Genomic DNA, 18,222 nt, shown 5'->3' on the forward strand with positions numbered 1-18,222 from the left:
ACGTCGCGATATAGATTCGACCATAACATACATGAGTCAGAAATATGACACTTTAAAGATTTGTTCGTTTTAGCTGCACTGCAACTTCGGCTGGAATAGAGGTAGAAATGTATTCTATTTAGCTAAACTATTTACATCAGTGTGAAAGAAGAGTGCATTGAATCTATTAGCGGAAATAACGTGTAGTAGCCGTTCTCGGGTGCGTTCCATTTAATCGCTCGCAATAACCGATTGAGATTGAATTGAATTTGGCCAATCAATACAAAGTTAACTGAACTTAAGTTTAGTGAAATTTAGTAAACTTTGCACTGATTGGTCGAATTTCAATTCAATCCGCAGTCTGATACGGGCTTTAAATGAAGCTTGTCCTTGGCAGCACTTGGCTGTAATCTAATCTAAAAGTTGGTACTACTGATGAGTGGCGGGTTAAATTTTCGACGTCCTCTTCTATACGCATAGAAACGAGTCGATTCGGCATACTTTTATCAAAATCCGAGGTGAGAATCTTAAACCAAACATATACCGCTACTTCGTTAAAGAGCTATACTTCTTGACGATCGAAAATATGAATGAAACGTCCACGTTATCCGGATGAATTTTTCAAACGCCGAACGGGGAGAAGTAAATCAGAGGATCGCGCGGTCTTTCGTAGAATGTTTTATTGGCTCAGTTCTCCTGTTTTATACAAAACATCTAACAAACACAGATGCTTCCCGCCGAATTGATTTCGACCTGCCTTTTTGCGAAAGCGGCTAATCTATCGATTTCGCGTCTACTGCACTCGAATCTCTGCAAGTTCCCGAAGGGCACTCTACGGTACAACGCGATTATCGACTTGTTCAACGGTGCTCAATGTGGATGCATCTAATTGTAAGTACTAACCGCTAACAATACTCGATAAATGTAATCAAATTTGTCGTATGTGTATGTGTGTTCGTGCGTGTATGCGTGCGTGCGTATACATGTGTGTATGCATGTATATATGTCGTGTCTGTATGTACTTAACAACTCTGCGCTAAAGTTCAGCCGCGGACGGGGACATGAGGCTAGGCCATGAAAACCGATTTTACAATCTCTGCGTAACACTTTTCACTATATACAAAAATGACCTCTAGATTCCTTTTATTCACTTCTGGACGAAGAGTATCGTGTGTGTGTGTGTGTGTGTGTGTGTATGTGTGTATGTGTGTGCACTCTAATCGACTCTCTATCTCTTCGTCGACGAAACGTGTCGCGTGGCAAACTTTTTATCACGTATAACGGTGCGACTTCCGCGTGTCGTCATTCCCCGCGGAAGGGGAACGATTTGTAACAGGGACACGAGGCTTTTTGGAGGCGGTGGTCTCGACAACGTGTTACACCTCGTGTGAGAGATCTATTTAGCAAAAATTCGTTAAACCATTAACACCTAGAGTTTTATAGTATTAATTAACAATTTATTACCGCAGCAACAACAACAAAGTCCCTCCTCCTCCCCCGTGTTCTCTTCGTTGGATTCTCCGCGCCGGCGTTTGCTACCCCAGCGAGCGGTCTAATGGTACTTTACAAGCTTCCCAACTGTCTCTCCGGGAAGATTTCGCGGCTAACGAGCGTTTCAACTGTTTTTTTTCTCTCCGCGACGAGCCACACATAATAATGCGTGCGCGTTACAGATTCAGCCGAGAGTGATTTACTTTTTTCGGTGTACAGTTACAATTACTGACGGCACGGGCGGGATAATTACGACTCAATTATCTACGGTGTGATCGAGCAAGTGACCTATGCGGTAGGAAATTATGCCACTTAGTGTTGGGGCATCGATTCGAAGCGAAATTAGAATCGTGGCAATTAGTATGGTACTTTCGGTTCGGAACATCACGCGCCTCGGAGAAAATTTACGTATTTAATGCAACGATACGATAATTTCGTCGATATTTATTCTTTAGAACGATCGTAATCGCAACGTGATGTGTTTTCCCGTGGATTCTTTCCCTTTTGAGTCGACAGTCTCTCGATAAGGTTTCATCCGTGCTGTTTCAAGAACAACAGGAATCGCGTTCTGTGGGTATTTTAAGTCGTGAAGTTACCGTGGAAATTCTCATCTTCGTTACTCGCGTAGATTCTTCGGGAGTGTCCCGTTTCCGCTCTGTTCCTGAACCGAACCGTATTGGGGAATGGTCGTCAAAGACGTCTCTCTCGACGGAGGAAACAATTCCTACGGAATGTTTTGCCTAAGACATCCCGCCGGTGACGATTCGTATAAGTTGTGTGCCTTTTCTCTTGTCCGTTCGCGATCGGGTTTCTCGCGGTACTCCAGCATCATTCGCACCGATCGTACGCGATATCGCGAACATCCAGTTGTCTACGTAGCGAAAAAAATCAAAAGTGCAAGAGAGAGAGAGAGAGAGAGAGAGACAGACAAGTTGTCAATCAAGCGGCTAATGATTCAGCCGGCGCATTGACTCCATGGCCGCGATGTCGTCCACGGAGATAAGCTTTTCTATGGGTATGCACGAAAGTTCGCCGCCGACGCAGGACTGTGGTTGTTGCCACCTGGCCTCTCTCTCTGCCTCTTTGGCCTTCAGCTCGGCCTCCCGGGCACGACGTTCTTTCAGCTTCAGCGAGAAAATCGCAACCGAACGCGCCCGCTTCATCAGGCTCTGCTTGACGCGCGTTTTCTTCGCCTCGCGCTCCTCCTTCGTCGGTTTATCCTCCTCTTGGCTGGAAATCGTTTTGCTGGAATCCGATAGACCGCTCGAATCCTTCTCTTTCTCCCTCTCCTTCTCCCTCTCTCTCTCTCTCTCCCTCTCCTTCTCCCTTTCCTTTTCGGCAAGGTAAGACTGCCGCTCGCGATAATCGTGCGTCTCCCGTTGATGATGATGATGATCCCGGTGATGATCCCGGTATTGCTGCTGTTGTTTCTCCGCCTTCTCGCGCTCCCTCTCCTTCTCCGGTGAGAAGCGGAACTTTTGACTCCTGTGAGCTACCGACCACGGCGGTGCCGACCTTCGAACATAGAAAATGACGGTTAATACGGAAGATATAAAAATAAGGAACTCGAGGACACTCGTTCTCTTTCATCTTTATAGCATCTTCATCTTGATAAAAGATGATCGAACGTAAAGAAATTTTCTTCCTCTCCCCCTACCTGAGAAGATCGCTGTCTGAAGAAGAGGCTAGCTCTTTGGACACGATACAGTCCGTAGACCTGTGCAACGTTAATTCCTCTTCCCTTCCGCTCATGTTAGTAGCACCACTGATCTCGGAATCGCTAGATTTTCGACCACCGGGCTCCAAACCCAATCGACGCACCCAGTCGACGCCACCATGTGGTCCGATGGTTAGATGATGGCTGTATTGATCAGTCCCACCGGATGCTTCTGGTTCATTACTTAACCACTCCCTCGAGCGCCTCCCTACTGAAAAAATCTCGTCAGCGCAAAGCGAAGCGGTTACTTGTACAATCGGTCAATTCTTCTCGAAACAACTATCATGAATTTTTATCGAACTTTCTATGAGGTGGAATTTGTGTAAATTCTTTAGGTATTTCCTCTTAAGAGATGTATCACCGAAAAAATTCGCAATTGAATATTTATGAAAAAGATACACATCCTTATTTCAAATTGGACCGCACCATTTTTAAAACACGTTAAAATCATGCAAAAGAATCTTACTATTGTGGATTTTTTGGAGAAGTCAAAAATAGTCGCCGAGGATTAGAAAGAAACGAAATCCAACCTCGTTCACCTCCGGGTATGGAGCATCTCGGGGAGTTACGGATGTCCCGGGTCGTATTGGAATTGCCTTCGGGTAGGAACGGGCTGCTGGTCTCGCTGCTGCTTCCGCCGCTACCGCCTGGCGATTCGGCCGTCGGTGGTGTTTCCGCGATCCTCGGTACCGACGCGGCGCTGGGCGTTGTCGGGCCACTGGGCGTGTGAGTGGTCGAAGCCAGAGTCGCGGGCTCCGCTTGACTTGTGGTCGCGTAGCCGGTACGGTCCGTGAGCAAATGCTGCTCTTCGTTCTCTCCGTCTGCTGGACTCACCACGAATCTCCCTGAGTTCGAGCGAAATTAATAGCTGGTAGGAGGTAGGATGTAATCGACGGGTTAAGTAAAGTGAATAAAGACCATTGCGCGTTTGTGGAACGGACTGTCCTATGGACGGTGAATCTTCGTATTCATTTGAAGAACGGGAAAGTGAGAAAAAAGAAAGGAGGAGAGAGAGGGAGGAAGGCGAAAAAAAACTCATAATTAAGAATAAATATTAAATTGATTAAATATTAAAGATTAAATATTAAATTGAGATAGATGAAAATAGGATATTGCGATTTTCATCCGTTTTTCATCAAAAGAAACCATGAAGAATAATATTGTATTTATATTTGATGGTGAAATTAGTCGATCCAAAAAATCCTACCCGTTAAAAAATTGTTCGTATATAATTCACGTTTTGAATATGTCCATATATAAAAATATATAATTATATGTACATAATACAGTCAACTTCGTTTTTTTTAATTGAATCACATAGTTTTTTTTTTAAACGGTCTTATGTCCCCCTTCAAATCCTACAACTCTTATCTGAAACATTTTCCCATATCTTATTATATTTTTCGAAATATTTACCTGTTAAAATTAAAATGAATCACCCTTATATAATTATATATAATTATATACGAGAAATTTTTTAACCGATAGAAAATACGCTGAACCCTTAAATCTTAAAAATACGAATAGGTAACGAATTTTAATTTAAATTCAATTTAAATGTTTTATCAAGTTCTAACGAAAGAAAAATCAGACGAACGTTATATTTCTCATTCGCTATCTAAAACAATTTATTATTCGCTAGTTGAGGGAATATTCAATGATTTCAACACGTTATAAGGATAAATAATATACCTATTACTGTTGCTGGTTGCTGCTCCGGTGACGGTGTCGAGGACAATCTTCGGACCGCTTCGCGTCTTAAGAATTCCACTTTAGCCATTTCGGTAGCGACCCAATGAGGTATGTCGGGAATCGCGCAGATAATAACAAATCGGATAGCGAACATTATGTGCTCCAAAGCTACAATCAACAGGATCGTTTGCGTTGCCGACATCTCCGGAAACATTCGTTGCACCTGCCCACTCAGTCCAATTAGAGCACAGTTCACTAAAATAGCGACCAGGCCCATCGTCTCCATAGCGTTCTATCAAAGAATGAAAATTTGAATTGATCATTCACATCTTTTAGTGTGTGTGCCGAGGATCGAATTAATTTTTTCACTTACTTGCCACGTTCCAATGTTCGAAACTCTGCGCCCGAAAGGTCGTTGAAGCACGAAACATAGTTTGAACGCATCGCCGCGTAATTCGAGCAAATTCCCAAGCAAAGCTGCCATCGCAGCTAATGGAAATGCCGACGAAAAGAGACAAACGTATCCTAGTTGCGATAACATCTCTAGGTGTTCCGAAAACGCCCCGTCGTACTGCGAATAAAAAATTACTTGTTTAGTTTATTCGACAGATAATATAATATTTTTATTCGTATTTTTGGAAAAAAATATGTTTGCATTATTTAAACCTGCATCTTTATTTGTTATTCAATTTAATATTCATTAAAATTCGTAATTTGCCAGTTCTGTTCTCTGAAGATATACCAACCTAATGATAGTTGTAGCGAACTAGATGATAAAAAATATCGACTTAGCATTATTATCAACTATATAATGAGAACGTGTCAGACTAACACAATGCGAACATAAAATTGCCTATACATGTTCAGTGCTTGTCGTGTGTCTTTGGATAATCGATATGCTACGTTTCGTACCACATCTTAGGTATAGACTGTGCCAAACATTGAAAAAATTAAAAATTTAGCGGAATATGGATCGATAAAATTCGGGACAAATGACGCATGATAAGCCATGAGATTAATATATGTTCCTTCCAGTCACTTTATTTGCTGTGTTCACAATGTTTTTTATGCTAATAAAATTCACAAAAGATCTAAATAGATTCTTTTCCACGGCAATGTTAATCAATTATTATTTTTAGTCTAAATATACATTTAGCAAAATTTCATTTTTTTTACCGGGAATATGACGGTCATATCTCTATCGTGATATTACTGTTCTCGTGTAACCAGCAATATTCGTGTGAGACGCATCGCAATTATTCGTGACGGAAAGAATCGATATTTAATGATAGGATGAGTACAACGTTACCTTTTTGGCTGATACCTGCGCGTCGTCGATGGGATCGGTGTAAAACGGGAAAAAAATGATTAAAATTCTGCAAAAAGAAACGACGAAGAAACACAATATACAACATTAACATTACTATCGATTCGGCTAAGCCTTCGTGCTGATACAGCGCAGTCGAACGTAAAAACACCTGAGAGGCAAGGCACAAAATGAATCGATTTATGGAGCGAAGCGTCCAATCCACTCGCAACGTCGATTCGCAAATCTTCAAAAGTGTCTCAGAGGGGAAGAAGTTCGAAGGAGGTGAATTTATCGACTTGACATAGATATCTTTAAGCGCATATATGTACATGTCGGTTGCGAGTGCTTCGAGGTGATATACGCGCCCGTGTGCGTGTGATGCGTGTTTGAGGGGGGAATGGATGTGCTCTCGGAGAGAACATAAACACAATTGGCTAAATCTAGACCGAACCTTGAACGCAACGTCACTAAGTAGAGAATTAGTGGGATGCCCTACTCTGTAGAGGGAACTCTCCAGTTCTGCTTGGCTGACGTTTCGTTGCTTCGACTTGCCGCTGTCGGTGGACCGTTCGTCCTTCTCCTCCTCCTTGTCCTTGTCGCGTGGAACCTCTTCGCCCTCCTGACCAGGTGCCGGCCTCGCCTCGCTGGGACTCAGGGCCCCGAACAGTTCGAAGCTCAAACGCGCCAGACGCAGCTGTTCGATCAAATATGGTACCGCTGATTCCTTCAGATTACCGATTACTTGGCGAGCTATGAGCAGAGCCGCCAGTTGCTGAAACGAAAAAATCCCAATGCACTTGGTTCTTCTTCCGCGATTTTTGGACTCTTTGCGCCGCACGGTATGAAGTAAACTTTCTCTCTTCAGAGTCACACGGCGTTTCATGGCGCAGATATCAAAATATCAAGTTCAATGGTAAGTTACAAATCGAGCCAACATCGCTTTATCTGTTTCACAGACATTTTATCTCAGTTTCCTCTTTTAATAAGTAAATTCTCACCTCCTTAAGTCTCTCTTGATCTTGAAGATAAAAGGCGATGTAAAACAGCGATAGGAAGGAGTTTACAAACTGAAACTGAAATATAGGGTGGCCGTTGTAAATTATATTCTGTAATCGCGCGTTAGAACAATGTATGTAAAAGCGTAAATATGAAGGCCTACTGAAATATGACATCATTAAGCGAAAAGTGTTTCTCTCGCGAATAGAATGTTCATGCAGCGACAGAGACAGCCAGAGCAGGCACTTTCACGTCAAAACAAAAAGCGTAAGATCTATATTGTATTTCTTTCTGCAAGCGTCCACCTCTAAATATATAAGTGGTTATCTTCAAGTGAAAGTTGTAATTTTAAATATTTGCTAACAGATGAGATTTCTTACATAGACCTGGCGACGAAGAAGTGTCGTTTTTATTATTGTAATAATAAAAAAATTTTTACAATCCTCCCTTTTGCGGAGGTTTGATTTATTATAATATTGTTATTATTAATTAGAGGAGGACGTAAGTATAACGTCTAACATAACACTGATATCCTATTCATTGAAAATGAAGATATCTCATTACCAGTGCCACCTTGTAGATCAGATGATTCTCGTACTCGGTGTCTAGTCGATAGTTTTCTGCGTCCAACACACAAAAATCACAAATACTATCTACCGCACCATAAACGCTCACCGAGATGTGAATAAGGATAAAAACGGTATCTATGGTATCTCACGGGTTTAGTCACACAAATAACAGAACAACATTCGCTTAGTAAGAAAGTCCCTTATGTAGAAAGTATAACGTTCTCCTTACATAGTCCTTCAATTAGTATCTAAAAGAAGCTAAGCCGTGGGAAAAGTTATCGAAAGTATATATGCTAGGCTCTCAAACTAGACGTGCATAGTGTACCGTGAAATACACAAACCGATGCGAAGAAGTCGGCAAATGGCGAATCATTTGTATTTCGAATCGCACAGAAATATGATCTTGTTGAAAGAGATAGATAGATAGGTGAAGGAAAGATGGAGGAGAGAGGGACAGAGAGAAAGGAAAGGGGAGAGCGAGAAAGAGAAAGAGAGAGAGAAAGAAGGAGGGATGGCAATATTAAAATAGTGTAGGACATCAATTTTTTTCTTTTTTTATCGAAATACATACCCAAATCATTCAACCACACCGCAACCTTGAAGTACGCTTCATCCATCAACGCGATCACTACCGCGAGTAACACCTTTGGCACGTAACTAAGCCAGAACCCGTAGCCTCCAGATTCGAGATGCGCGTCCCACCAATCCTGGAATTTGTTCGCGCGAAATAATCTATCGGTACGAATTCTAGCGTAGCAGTCTTCAGCTTCTAAGGAAAGGCTTTTTCGTAGAGATGCAAAGTGAACCGTATGATTGTTTGCCGCTTGGATCGTAGATAAAGCTTCGAATCGAATTCCAAATAATTGTCTCAAGTATTTCTTAACTAGTCACTAATATACGGTGCATTTTGCAAAAGTCGCACGACTTTGATTCGTCGTACCTGTATCTGGAAGCTTAGAATCATAACGATGAAGACGAAGAGTAAACAGATCGCGATGATAGGCACGCTGACAAAATATCGAAACATGTTTCTCCGCCACCTGGGGTAAGTCGGTTCCAATCTACCCGTCACCGGTGAAATCTCTAGAGTTCCCTGAACACAGTAGCATCATGATTGTGTCAATCGTGTTTCGAATAAAATAGTTCCGATAAAAATAGATTATCATTTGTCGAGAGCTCTTCACGTGGTATTTTATATCCTCAATTATTACAGCGATATAGCAGAAGCATAACTATACTTATCGTGTCGTAGTAGTAGCACACACTACTATGTTACCATGTCAACGTCGGAACGCTAAGGCGTAGAAAGTGTCGGAAAGGTTCTTACTGTAAAGAGAGGTCTAGGCTCGACCAATAGATCGTCCCTCTGATCCAAAGTGCCCCACCTGTACGCCAATTCCGCGCCTCTCCTTTTCCACGTCTCCAAGTATACTGTAGCCCAAATTACGTTGAACACCGAAAACAGGACATACGCCACGTCCTCCACCGCTTGGTTCCTGCCGATGATGCCGACCTGGACGGTCGATTCGGTAGTTGTTAACATTTTTTTTATCTTCGAGTATAGGAATATTCCGCCAGATAAAAATCAATTCTATGTTCGAATTTTTTTTTTATTTTTGCCACTAAATTATTTTTGTACCATTATTTTTTTCAGACAACATTTTCTTTTCAAATTTTTGAAATTTTTTATTTAAATAAATAAAAATAGGGCAATCAGTTTTTAGAAAGTAATTAAATAAATGAAGGCAAATATATAAATAAACGATACGTAGAGTAGGTGCCTCGGTACACGGAGAAAACAATTCCGTTGATATAATTGAATTTTCTGTTGCCTGAGGACCAGACGAAAATTCGGTTGTAGGAACAGAAAGATTCCTGTAGATGGTTTCTACAGGAATTAATTGTTCTCAGTTATCTCAATCGAGTTTTAAGACAGCTAAATATTTACATGAATATTCTCAGTCCCAATAACAAAGATACCGCTTCTTGTTATCGAGTTTTCATCTTGTTCCTATTCTATTACAAAAATTAAGTTCTTTTTTCTGTGTACTTGTGTGATCATACTGTGCTAATATCTATTTTCATTCCGGCCTTCTGTTTAAAAATTTAGTAGAAGATATTCGTAATATAATTCGATCGATGCACGGAAGAATAAAGAATACGTATGTACATACCCAGTATATGACACCCACTGCAGCTGGAACTATCAAAGCGGTGGTGTAGTGGCCGAGCCAGGCAAAATACATAGTGATTTTCACCCCGAAGTATTTACAAATGTCGTCCAAAGGCTGAGGACTGAGGAAAGCGCGGACCCAAGTTCGTTGCAGTTTTTCTAGCGCGGGTAATTCGTGTAGAGGGAAGACCTGACGAAAGCACGATCGATCGCGTCACGAATCTTTTTCTCCGTCGAGAGAAGCCTCAACATAGACTCAACCGTAATTTTAACGATAGACTCTTTAAACAGGTTGATTTTCTTGGCAATATTTCAAATAAAATTTCAGGTAAAAGTTGAATCCACACTTTAGAGAATTACCGAGAAATATATTTCAATATATTTACTTAGCTATATTAGTTGTTCTGTAAGTTGAAAATTACGAGGTGCTTTGAGAATTTTGCTCGTATGAAATCTACTCGGGGAATCCATCGTTGAAATTAAGATCGATCAAGACAAGATCGTGCGCCACCCCATATACTACACCTGAGAAATAATACCGGACGAAATGCACTTTGGGATAATCGCTTGACCTTCCACCAACTTAAAACCCGGCAGACTTTGTAGATCATGCGGACCGGCTCTCAACGTGTGAAGTAGATGCATCACTAGGGATTGCCTCTCTTGAGTGGTGAAAAATCGGATTTCGTCGTCGCTACCCTCGAAACAGTTAGCCTCGGACCCAACGAATTCCTTCAGACCACCGCCGAATTCCTGTCGTAATGCCTTAGGTAGATGCACCTCCTCTGCGGCTTTCAACAGACTACGAGCCCAAACGGGGTCAGAATAACTATCCGCCCTTAGATTTTACATGCGATCAAAGTTCACACGATCGTGAATATTAGAATAGATTAAAGGATAGAATGCAATACAATATCTACCGGTTTATTATGCTCTAGGATAATATTCTCTCGGAACGAGATACAGATGGAAAAATCAAACGCGGACGGTCGTCGCGCGAAGAAATAAACGTAATTAATAATAAGACAAAAAAGAAAGAGTGAAAATGTCAAATATTAGCTCGGAGAGAATCGAACACTTACACGCTAAATGGCGCCGTAATGTAAAACCCGTAACTATCCGATGAGGTGTGATGTCGCACGTGAACTGTTAGCCCCGGGGTTCCAGCCCGAAGCCGTCCTAACAACCACATCAGGGTCTCGTCGCTCGCTCCGCTGGGGAACATCATGACTACGTCGCATTCCTAGGAGAAATCGAATTATTAAACATCCCGTTGCGCGCTTTACGTAGTGAAATATATGCATGAGACGCAAATTACAACTGACTCGCATCGGTCCGTTTACTTGAGAAATGATGATCTTACGTTTCGTGAAATGTTAATAGTATCAAACACTTGGCTTTGTGCCCAAATAGTTAAGCGCGTCGCTAGGTCAGCCTGATATCATTCGTGTTATCGCGAAATTGTTGCACGTATTCTTTTTTTTTTCTTGGCAATGCCAAATTTTATACCGAACTATTAGGATACTACCCAATGTATGCTGATGATAAAGTGCCAGCATTAGGTGTCGAAGGTTTATCGATGGAGGAAAGGAAGGTAGTTACAAACGAAAATATGATAAAACGACGGCTATGGTCAGTAAAAAAGCTAACATTTATTAAAACATTAAAATATTTGATAAATATATGTTTTAATTCGTGAAATATCTGTGGAATATACGCTTCAACAATCTCCGTTGGTATACAGAAGCACGCGGCAATATAAATGATGTGGAAACGAACGTTAGTATGAAAATAATTAGTCTGCGTGTCGTGCGTAATATGTGGATTCCTTTGATATAATATATGGCACCTGTTGCATTTACAAAGTTTTCTCTTTAAAGGTAGACAGATAAAGGCATTTATATATGTATGCATATATTTTTTCGACTTACTTTGTTGCATGTATTGTAAAATCATCACTTTCTCGATTAGGAACCACTGACAGAGACCATTAATTATGAGACATAAAGAAATACGTACCTGAGTAGGAACCTTTTGTATCCATAGGCGGCGGGGGGTCATTAAGTGGCCTGTACATGGTATTTTTCGTCTCAATAGACGGGATGCTGTGAAGAAAAAAAATTTACCTATGTTTATCTGTTGTTACACTGTCACATTGCAGCGAGAAATGCTAATGTTTAAAATGGATTTAATTTTTTATGCCGCATATTCAAGTCAAAATTTTAGTTTTGCATTAACTCTGCAAATTCTGTCGAACTCGAAGGACTATTAAAGAATTTCGAGACATAATAACGTTATACAGACTGTTGATATTTGATATTGCAAACATGTCACTCACTGTCGTTTTTTCCAACGTTGAGGTTTAAATAATCATTTGTTTCAAAAGTATTTAATATTTTATATATTACTTCAATATTCCATCTACATTTTATTTTCATTTTGAACTTAAGTAATGTATATGTAATATGTTAACAATATGTAAACAATATGTAAACTTGTTAACTAAGTGTTAACAATAAGTAAACAATATGTTAATTATCGGAATAATTACAATAATTAATGATTAAATAATTAATTTAATTAATTGAGATAACTTACTTAACTTCAGATCAAATATGTACGACAAGCGAATATTAAATAATTAATATAGACATAAATAATAAAATTAATAGTGAAATAAAACAACAGATTTTCTCCTCTTTCACATGATCAGTTATCATCTTTTTTTATTAGTGTTGGAGATTTCGATAAAATTTAGCGATCTAATAACTTTTTAAACAGAAGCGAATAGACGGCGTTGATAAATTTGATTTGCGTAATATTTCGAGAGCGTTGGATGTCGTGGTTTCTTGGCTGCCGATTAGACATGTTATTCGTTCGCAAACAATGGAAATTGGCTGCCCTTTTTGCCGGTTGTTTCGACTCTCATATGTCGTAGACTTTCCCGCGACAGAATTATCGCGTCTCGAGTCGGCGAACGACGTACACCGCGACACGTAGTACATGTATTACATATATCGGCGTTGTTACACACTCCGTGTTTATACATTCCGTCGGGTGATTGAAATATTTCGCCAACTGAAATATTCAGTCGACATCGTGTTCATTCACGTATGTTCCTCTGATCAAATCAAATCGTATATACTCAAGTATTAGTGTAGGTGTCAGTGGTTGTTTCATTTTTATCGCTTTTAAATCTTTAAATCCCACTGAAATTTCCAGCATTAATGAAAAAATCTAAAGAAAATATGGACAGAGTAAGTTTGATATTTAATTATACTTGATCCTATTAATTATACATATTTTAATTATTTAATATTTGCTTATTGCTCGTATCTGCTAATTAAATTACAAAGTTAACATACTGTTTATTGAAAAATAGGACGACAGCTTGTATAGCTTTATTATATATATCTCGAGATTTTTTCTATTGGTTCTTCAAGTTCAACGGAATTTGAAGCGTTAATGTAGAAGCAAAATTTCGATTCGAATAGTTGCGCCAAAAAGAAAAAATTTTACCTCTTCAGTGAATACTTGTATTCACAGTTGTATTCACTTGTATTCACAGTTTGTGCTTTCTTAATAACACTCATGTATGATATTACTAGAATATTTATTAAGAAACAAAATTTATCAAATTAGATCGAGTCGAGTTAGATACGATTAGATTTTATGGGGATAGAAAATCTGTTCTTTCCCAGCTCACACGTTTGTGTATAATATATAATTTTTATCCAATACCTTTTATTGATAACTCTCTCTAACAAACAATGAATGATGTCTAAAGTCTTTTGAACGTCACTCATAATCATATGACTGTCAAGATCAAGCTCATCGGGGCAGGGTCCTATTTTCTATAGTTTCTATAGTTTGACAGTTCGCCCTCAAGTTTGGCGCGTGGGCGCGTAACCATTTTAAAAATCGATTTTCTAATTATCTTCGCTCTGTCATAAATCGACTTCATTAATGAAAGAATAAATTTATTCGTGATGCAATATTAATCGGCGAAATGCTTGAAATAGCCATTCTCTTCGATAAAATGTGTTAAAAATTTTACAAATCTACCGTTACGGTAAAAGGAGACCCGTGTCTGTATGTATTTTTAAATGAACAAAGATATCGATTTCTTTTCTTCGTGCTGGCTATCTGAGAAATATATCGGTTATGTAAATTTTACACGTTTTCCATGACTTAACATGTTTTTTTATTTTTTTTTTAAGGACTTTTAGAAATCGCGTAAAATAATTGTAATTGTGAATCCATAATGATATAATTAAAATATTTTCATACGCGAATAATGTTTCATAAGTTTATGGTCGACATCTCCGTCGTTGAATCGCAAAGTTTGATTGTCTCTTGTTCTGTTTCCGGAGAGAGGAAGACGGAGAAACAATTAAACTGTGTTTAAAGTTAATCGAGGACGTAGGGTTTGGCCCTTAATCGGCTTCTCCAAACATATGTAAAACGTAATTCATGCGGTAAATTATGCGGGCGCTCAAATGGCACGGCCATTAATCACACACATACACACGAGAACGTGTAATGACTAAAAATCCCTTGGGACAAGATAAAGTACGTGCAATTATTCCGATCGGATCTAAAAATATCCGGCGTAGGTGAACGTGGGTACCCATTTATCGTCTGCGAAGTCTCAAACTCGAAGGAATCGCGATGGTGAAAAATGCACATTCCTTCTGTCTCAGCCAAAAATTTCAGCATCGGGGAGAAGAGTCCACACTGATAGAAAATTATAGTTAATTGCGGCGCTAAACATACCTTTTAAGAACGCAAAAGAATAGTTAGAAGAACCACTTTTCTACTAAGTGTTACTATAGTGTCAGAGTGCTTTATATGTATGTTGTTTCTATTATAAAATATGTTTGGCGCCGAAGGCAATCTTCTATCAATATAAAGCCGAGATAAAATTGTGACGCTTTGATTATCAGTCGAGTATGCCGTTTTACGCGGTACTAATTCACTTATTAACAAGTCGTGAGAGCCGTCGCGAGAAATTCACACCTTTAACACGCTATTTCGAACAAACATCGCTCAATGTTGCATCGTGCACAAGTTTATTTTCTCGATAACAGGCTCGAGGTCCAATCTGTAACGGAAGGAAAGATAATTCGAAAATCGATCTCCAAAACGATCTGGAACACACGCGTCGCGGTTAAGCTGCCTCGGAAGGTCCTCGGAATACCGAATCCCTTCGGATGAACCGTCGTCACCGAAATGTTACCGCGCCGCATCTCATTTTCGGGGAGGTGAGAGCAAGAAGGGAGCGGGAATCTCTCTTACGTCACAACAGCGCGCATATATATACACACACAGGCGCACGTAGCTATACACGACTGCCGAACAAGGTGTGCTAAGAGTGTGCCCACTATCTACATCTCGCGCGGCACAAAACACGTAAATTACGGACACGATCGTTACGAATGAGAGGATCGCGAGCGCTTCCCTCGCGGAAGTCGCAAGCACTCGCTTTAACACGATCAGTGGCGCGGCAAGAGTTCTCGGATAAAATATTTTCTTACGTGATGATTGTGACATTTACGAAGCTCTTATATACGTGTCTAAAAATACTGATTATATCGGTATGTACACAAAGCGGGGGAGATTCTTCGCACTTATCTCCATCGACAGTCGACTTAATGGACTTCCATCCGGAATAGACTTTTTCCGAAGTGGAAGAGTGTAAAATCGATAGAGTTTCTTTCAATCGGCGTTCAACTATATCAAAATGAAACGATACAAATAATTTCACGAATTTTTTTTGCGTTTTTAATATAAAAAGAAAATAACGTAATTAGGAGAACGATGTTCGTTGAAATTTGCATTAAAATCGTGACAATGCACAATCGATGATTCCTCGTCTCGGTGTCGATCTGAGTCAACGGCGATAATACTAAGCTTAACATCGATACGGATAATGCACGGTGCTCCTCGTCTCCGCTCGATTTAATGCACAATTGCGATGTGACACAAAACAGGTCGAGTATCCGAGCAGCGCGATTGGGACCGATGTTAACAAACCATAAGCGTTTCTCGTCGCTTTATGTATCTTAGACGAGCTGCGCTCTCTGAGAGCACCGACAGTTGCTCTCGAGTTCTTTCAAAACTTGCATTCGCCGTAGTTGTTCCCTTTTTATATTTACAACACATTTGACAGCACGAATGACGTCACGAAGTGCGCAAGTCGCGAATATTCAATTTGATCAATGATGATTTAAGATTCTTCCAAATCCAAGTTTCCAATCGAATGAAAAAGTGACAAATTAATGAGAACCGACATAGATTGAACGTTGCGCGAGCGAAATTTCTTTTTAATTATCATCTTCAAAAATATTGCAGAAACGTTTGGTCATCATAACGATATAAAGCTTTTGCAGTATTGGGGACGATTGTTAAACAGAATTAAACTCCACCCACTTCGTTCAACCTACATTGGCTCTCGCCAACCTGTTATTTTTTTACCCATTTCATTAAAGAGGCAAAAATAACGTCAATTGCTATTAATAACCATGTTTTAATTGAATATAAATAGCTATCTAAAATATCTTTGTCTCTTAAATTAAATTGCCGTGCAGGCACGTGAGCTTAATTCTACGTACTACTCTACGTATTATCCTCATGTTATCTCGAGTTATTGCACATTGACTCGATCCTTATAAAGAAACACGAAGTTATAAAACAATTTGTTTACATATTTTCACATTCTATTGAAGTTACATAAAATATCCGTGTAGGTTCTGTAAATTATTTATCGATATATGCAAAATATTCGTGTACGAGCGAGTAGAAAGTTTTCATTTCCCTGCATCGATAAATTTTACATATACTGAATCCGCGGCATCGGGCGAATTTGATTTTCGGTGATTGTTTTCCCCACGAACTTAACTGAACTTAAGATATTAGACGATCAGAATGTTAGAACGATATCCGAATCGGCTCTCTTTGGCGGAGATATTCATCACTCGCCATTTGTAATTTATCTAGATCAAGCTGTCACAAATCGCAACGAATTCACGGGGCCTCCGTTTACATATTATTTATGAGCCTCAATATATTCGTAGGGAAAGGGAGGCAATACGTTGGCACAGGACACCTCCCGCATATCGAATGCATCTCGCGATAACGTTCATAAATGGAAAGCACGAAAATAACCGCGCGAAACCCGATCGAATCGGTGTTTACGTGCAGTGATCAGCAGTGACACGTTTACGAGCATGCGGATAAAATCAGGACACGCGCAACGATACCGTTTCTTTTTTCTCCAGCGGAACTTCCATCCGGAGCAGGATTCGATCTATAAGGCGCAAAACAAGGACAACATCCCGCGATGTTCGTCCCTCGGTCAGTGATCGCGATACCAAAGGCGACATGCGTACCACGGCGCGATCGACTATTGCTCGAGAGAGAGAGAGAGAGAGAGAGAGAGAGTAAGAAGGGGGGGGAGGGGAGAGCAGGAGGAGTAGGCTTCCGGCCGACTGGACACGGAATCGGCAAATTGACAATTATTAATCGCCCGTTATTTCGTGGTTACATCGTCGAACGGTGCAATGACGCAGCGCAAAGACGAACGCGAGGATACGAAAGGCGATATCGTGTCGGGCAAGCGGGATCGATCTCGCGGCTCCCTTGCGAGAGAGCTGATCCGTGCGCGCTCCAGCCGACAGATAGGGGGTCGCGTACTCGGGGCTAGTACCGGACTTACCCAGATCCCAAACGGGCACGCGACCGACCGTGAGGGTGATATTGCGCGACGTTTCGTAACGATCGGCTGCGAGGAACGCGGATATGCGGTGTCACAGCGTGTATAAACGAGAGAACACAGAAGGGGCACCCCTTCTTGGAGCACTCACCCTTGTCGAGAGTCTCTTTGGCCGCGTGTATGACCTTCCTGCGGCGGAGACCGTCGCCCGCTAAGGCGCTCGTCATCGCGTTGCCGCCGCTGCCGAGAGTCGCGCCGGTCGTCGATGCTGCCGCGGTCGTACCGACATCGTCATCGTTCGCGCACTCGTCGGCGGCGGTGGCGGCGGCGGCGGCGGCGGAGCCGGTGGCGGTGCTGGCGGCGGCGGACGTGCGATGGTGATGACGATCGAGGAGATTGATCGAAGACCCCTCGCCGCCTGGCATAATGTCCCGGACTGGCAGGGACGGTAGTCCTTAGCCGGAGGACTCTTGCGCCTCAACTGAACTAACGACTCCTCTCTCGCTCAACGTCCTTCTCGGTCAATCCTTGCGCCCTCCTCACCCTCAACCATTCGTTCGTTCGTTCGTCCACCACCACCAC

General features: G+C 41.0%; 1 protein-coding gene across 5 annotated transcripts; it reads right to left on the reverse strand.

The window, feature by feature from the left end:
• Window positions 1-642: 642 nt before the first annotated feature.
• Window positions 643-18,222, reverse strand: LOC106750560 (anoctamin-8). Of its 5 annotated transcripts, none has more exons than XM_014630997.1 (16): window positions 17,792-18,222; window positions 11,946-12,031; window positions 11,009-11,169; window positions 10,452-10,728; window positions 9,928-10,116; window positions 9,081-9,266; window positions 8,694-8,846; window positions 8,325-8,460; window positions 7,749-7,804; window positions 7,187-7,261; window positions 6,685-6,960; window positions 5,253-5,450; window positions 4,880-5,171; window positions 3,718-4,032; window positions 3,128-3,398; window positions 643-2,985 (listed from the first exon to the last, which is right to left on the reverse strand). In XM_014630997.1, the coding sequence occupies exons 1-16, from the start codon at window positions 18,063-18,065 to the stop codon at window positions 2,418-2,420; spliced, it is 3,513 nt and encodes a 1,170-aa protein (XP_014486483.1). In that variant the 5' UTR covers window positions 18,066-18,222; the 3' UTR covers window positions 643-2,417. The 5 variants fall into 5 exon arrangements, with proteins under 5 accessions (XP_014486483.1, XP_014486482.1, XP_014486481.1 ...); XM_014630996.1 differs by having other exon boundaries at window positions 3,718-4,011; window positions 6,640-6,960; XM_014630995.1 differs by having other exon boundaries at window positions 3,128-3,395; window positions 6,640-6,960.

The sequence above is a fragment of the Dinoponera quadriceps genome, unplaced genomic scaffold, assembly GCF_001313825.1.
Source record: "Dinoponera quadriceps isolate SergipeBrazil2010 unplaced genomic scaffold, ASM131382v1 scaffold6016, whole genome shotgun sequence".
In the NCBI taxonomy this organism is placed as follows: Eukaryota; Metazoa; Arthropoda; class Insecta; order Hymenoptera; family Formicidae; genus Dinoponera; species Dinoponera quadriceps.

Excerpts from the sequence above, each read along its gene's own strand:
- LOC106750560 (XM_014630994.1), bottom strand. The coding sequence starts at position 18,065 with ATGCCAGGCGGCGAGGGGTCTTCGATCAATCTCCTCGATCGTCATCAC. Across the intron at positions 6,961-7,186 it reads ATCAAGAGAGACTTAAGGAG|CAACTGGCGGCTCTGCTCAT; the intron begins GTGAGAATTTAC and ends TTTTCGTTTCAG. Across the intron at positions 5,172-5,252 it reads CGAACATTGGAACGTGGCAA|AACGCTATGGAGACGATGGG; the intron begins GTAAGTGAAAAA and ends ATTCTTTGATAG.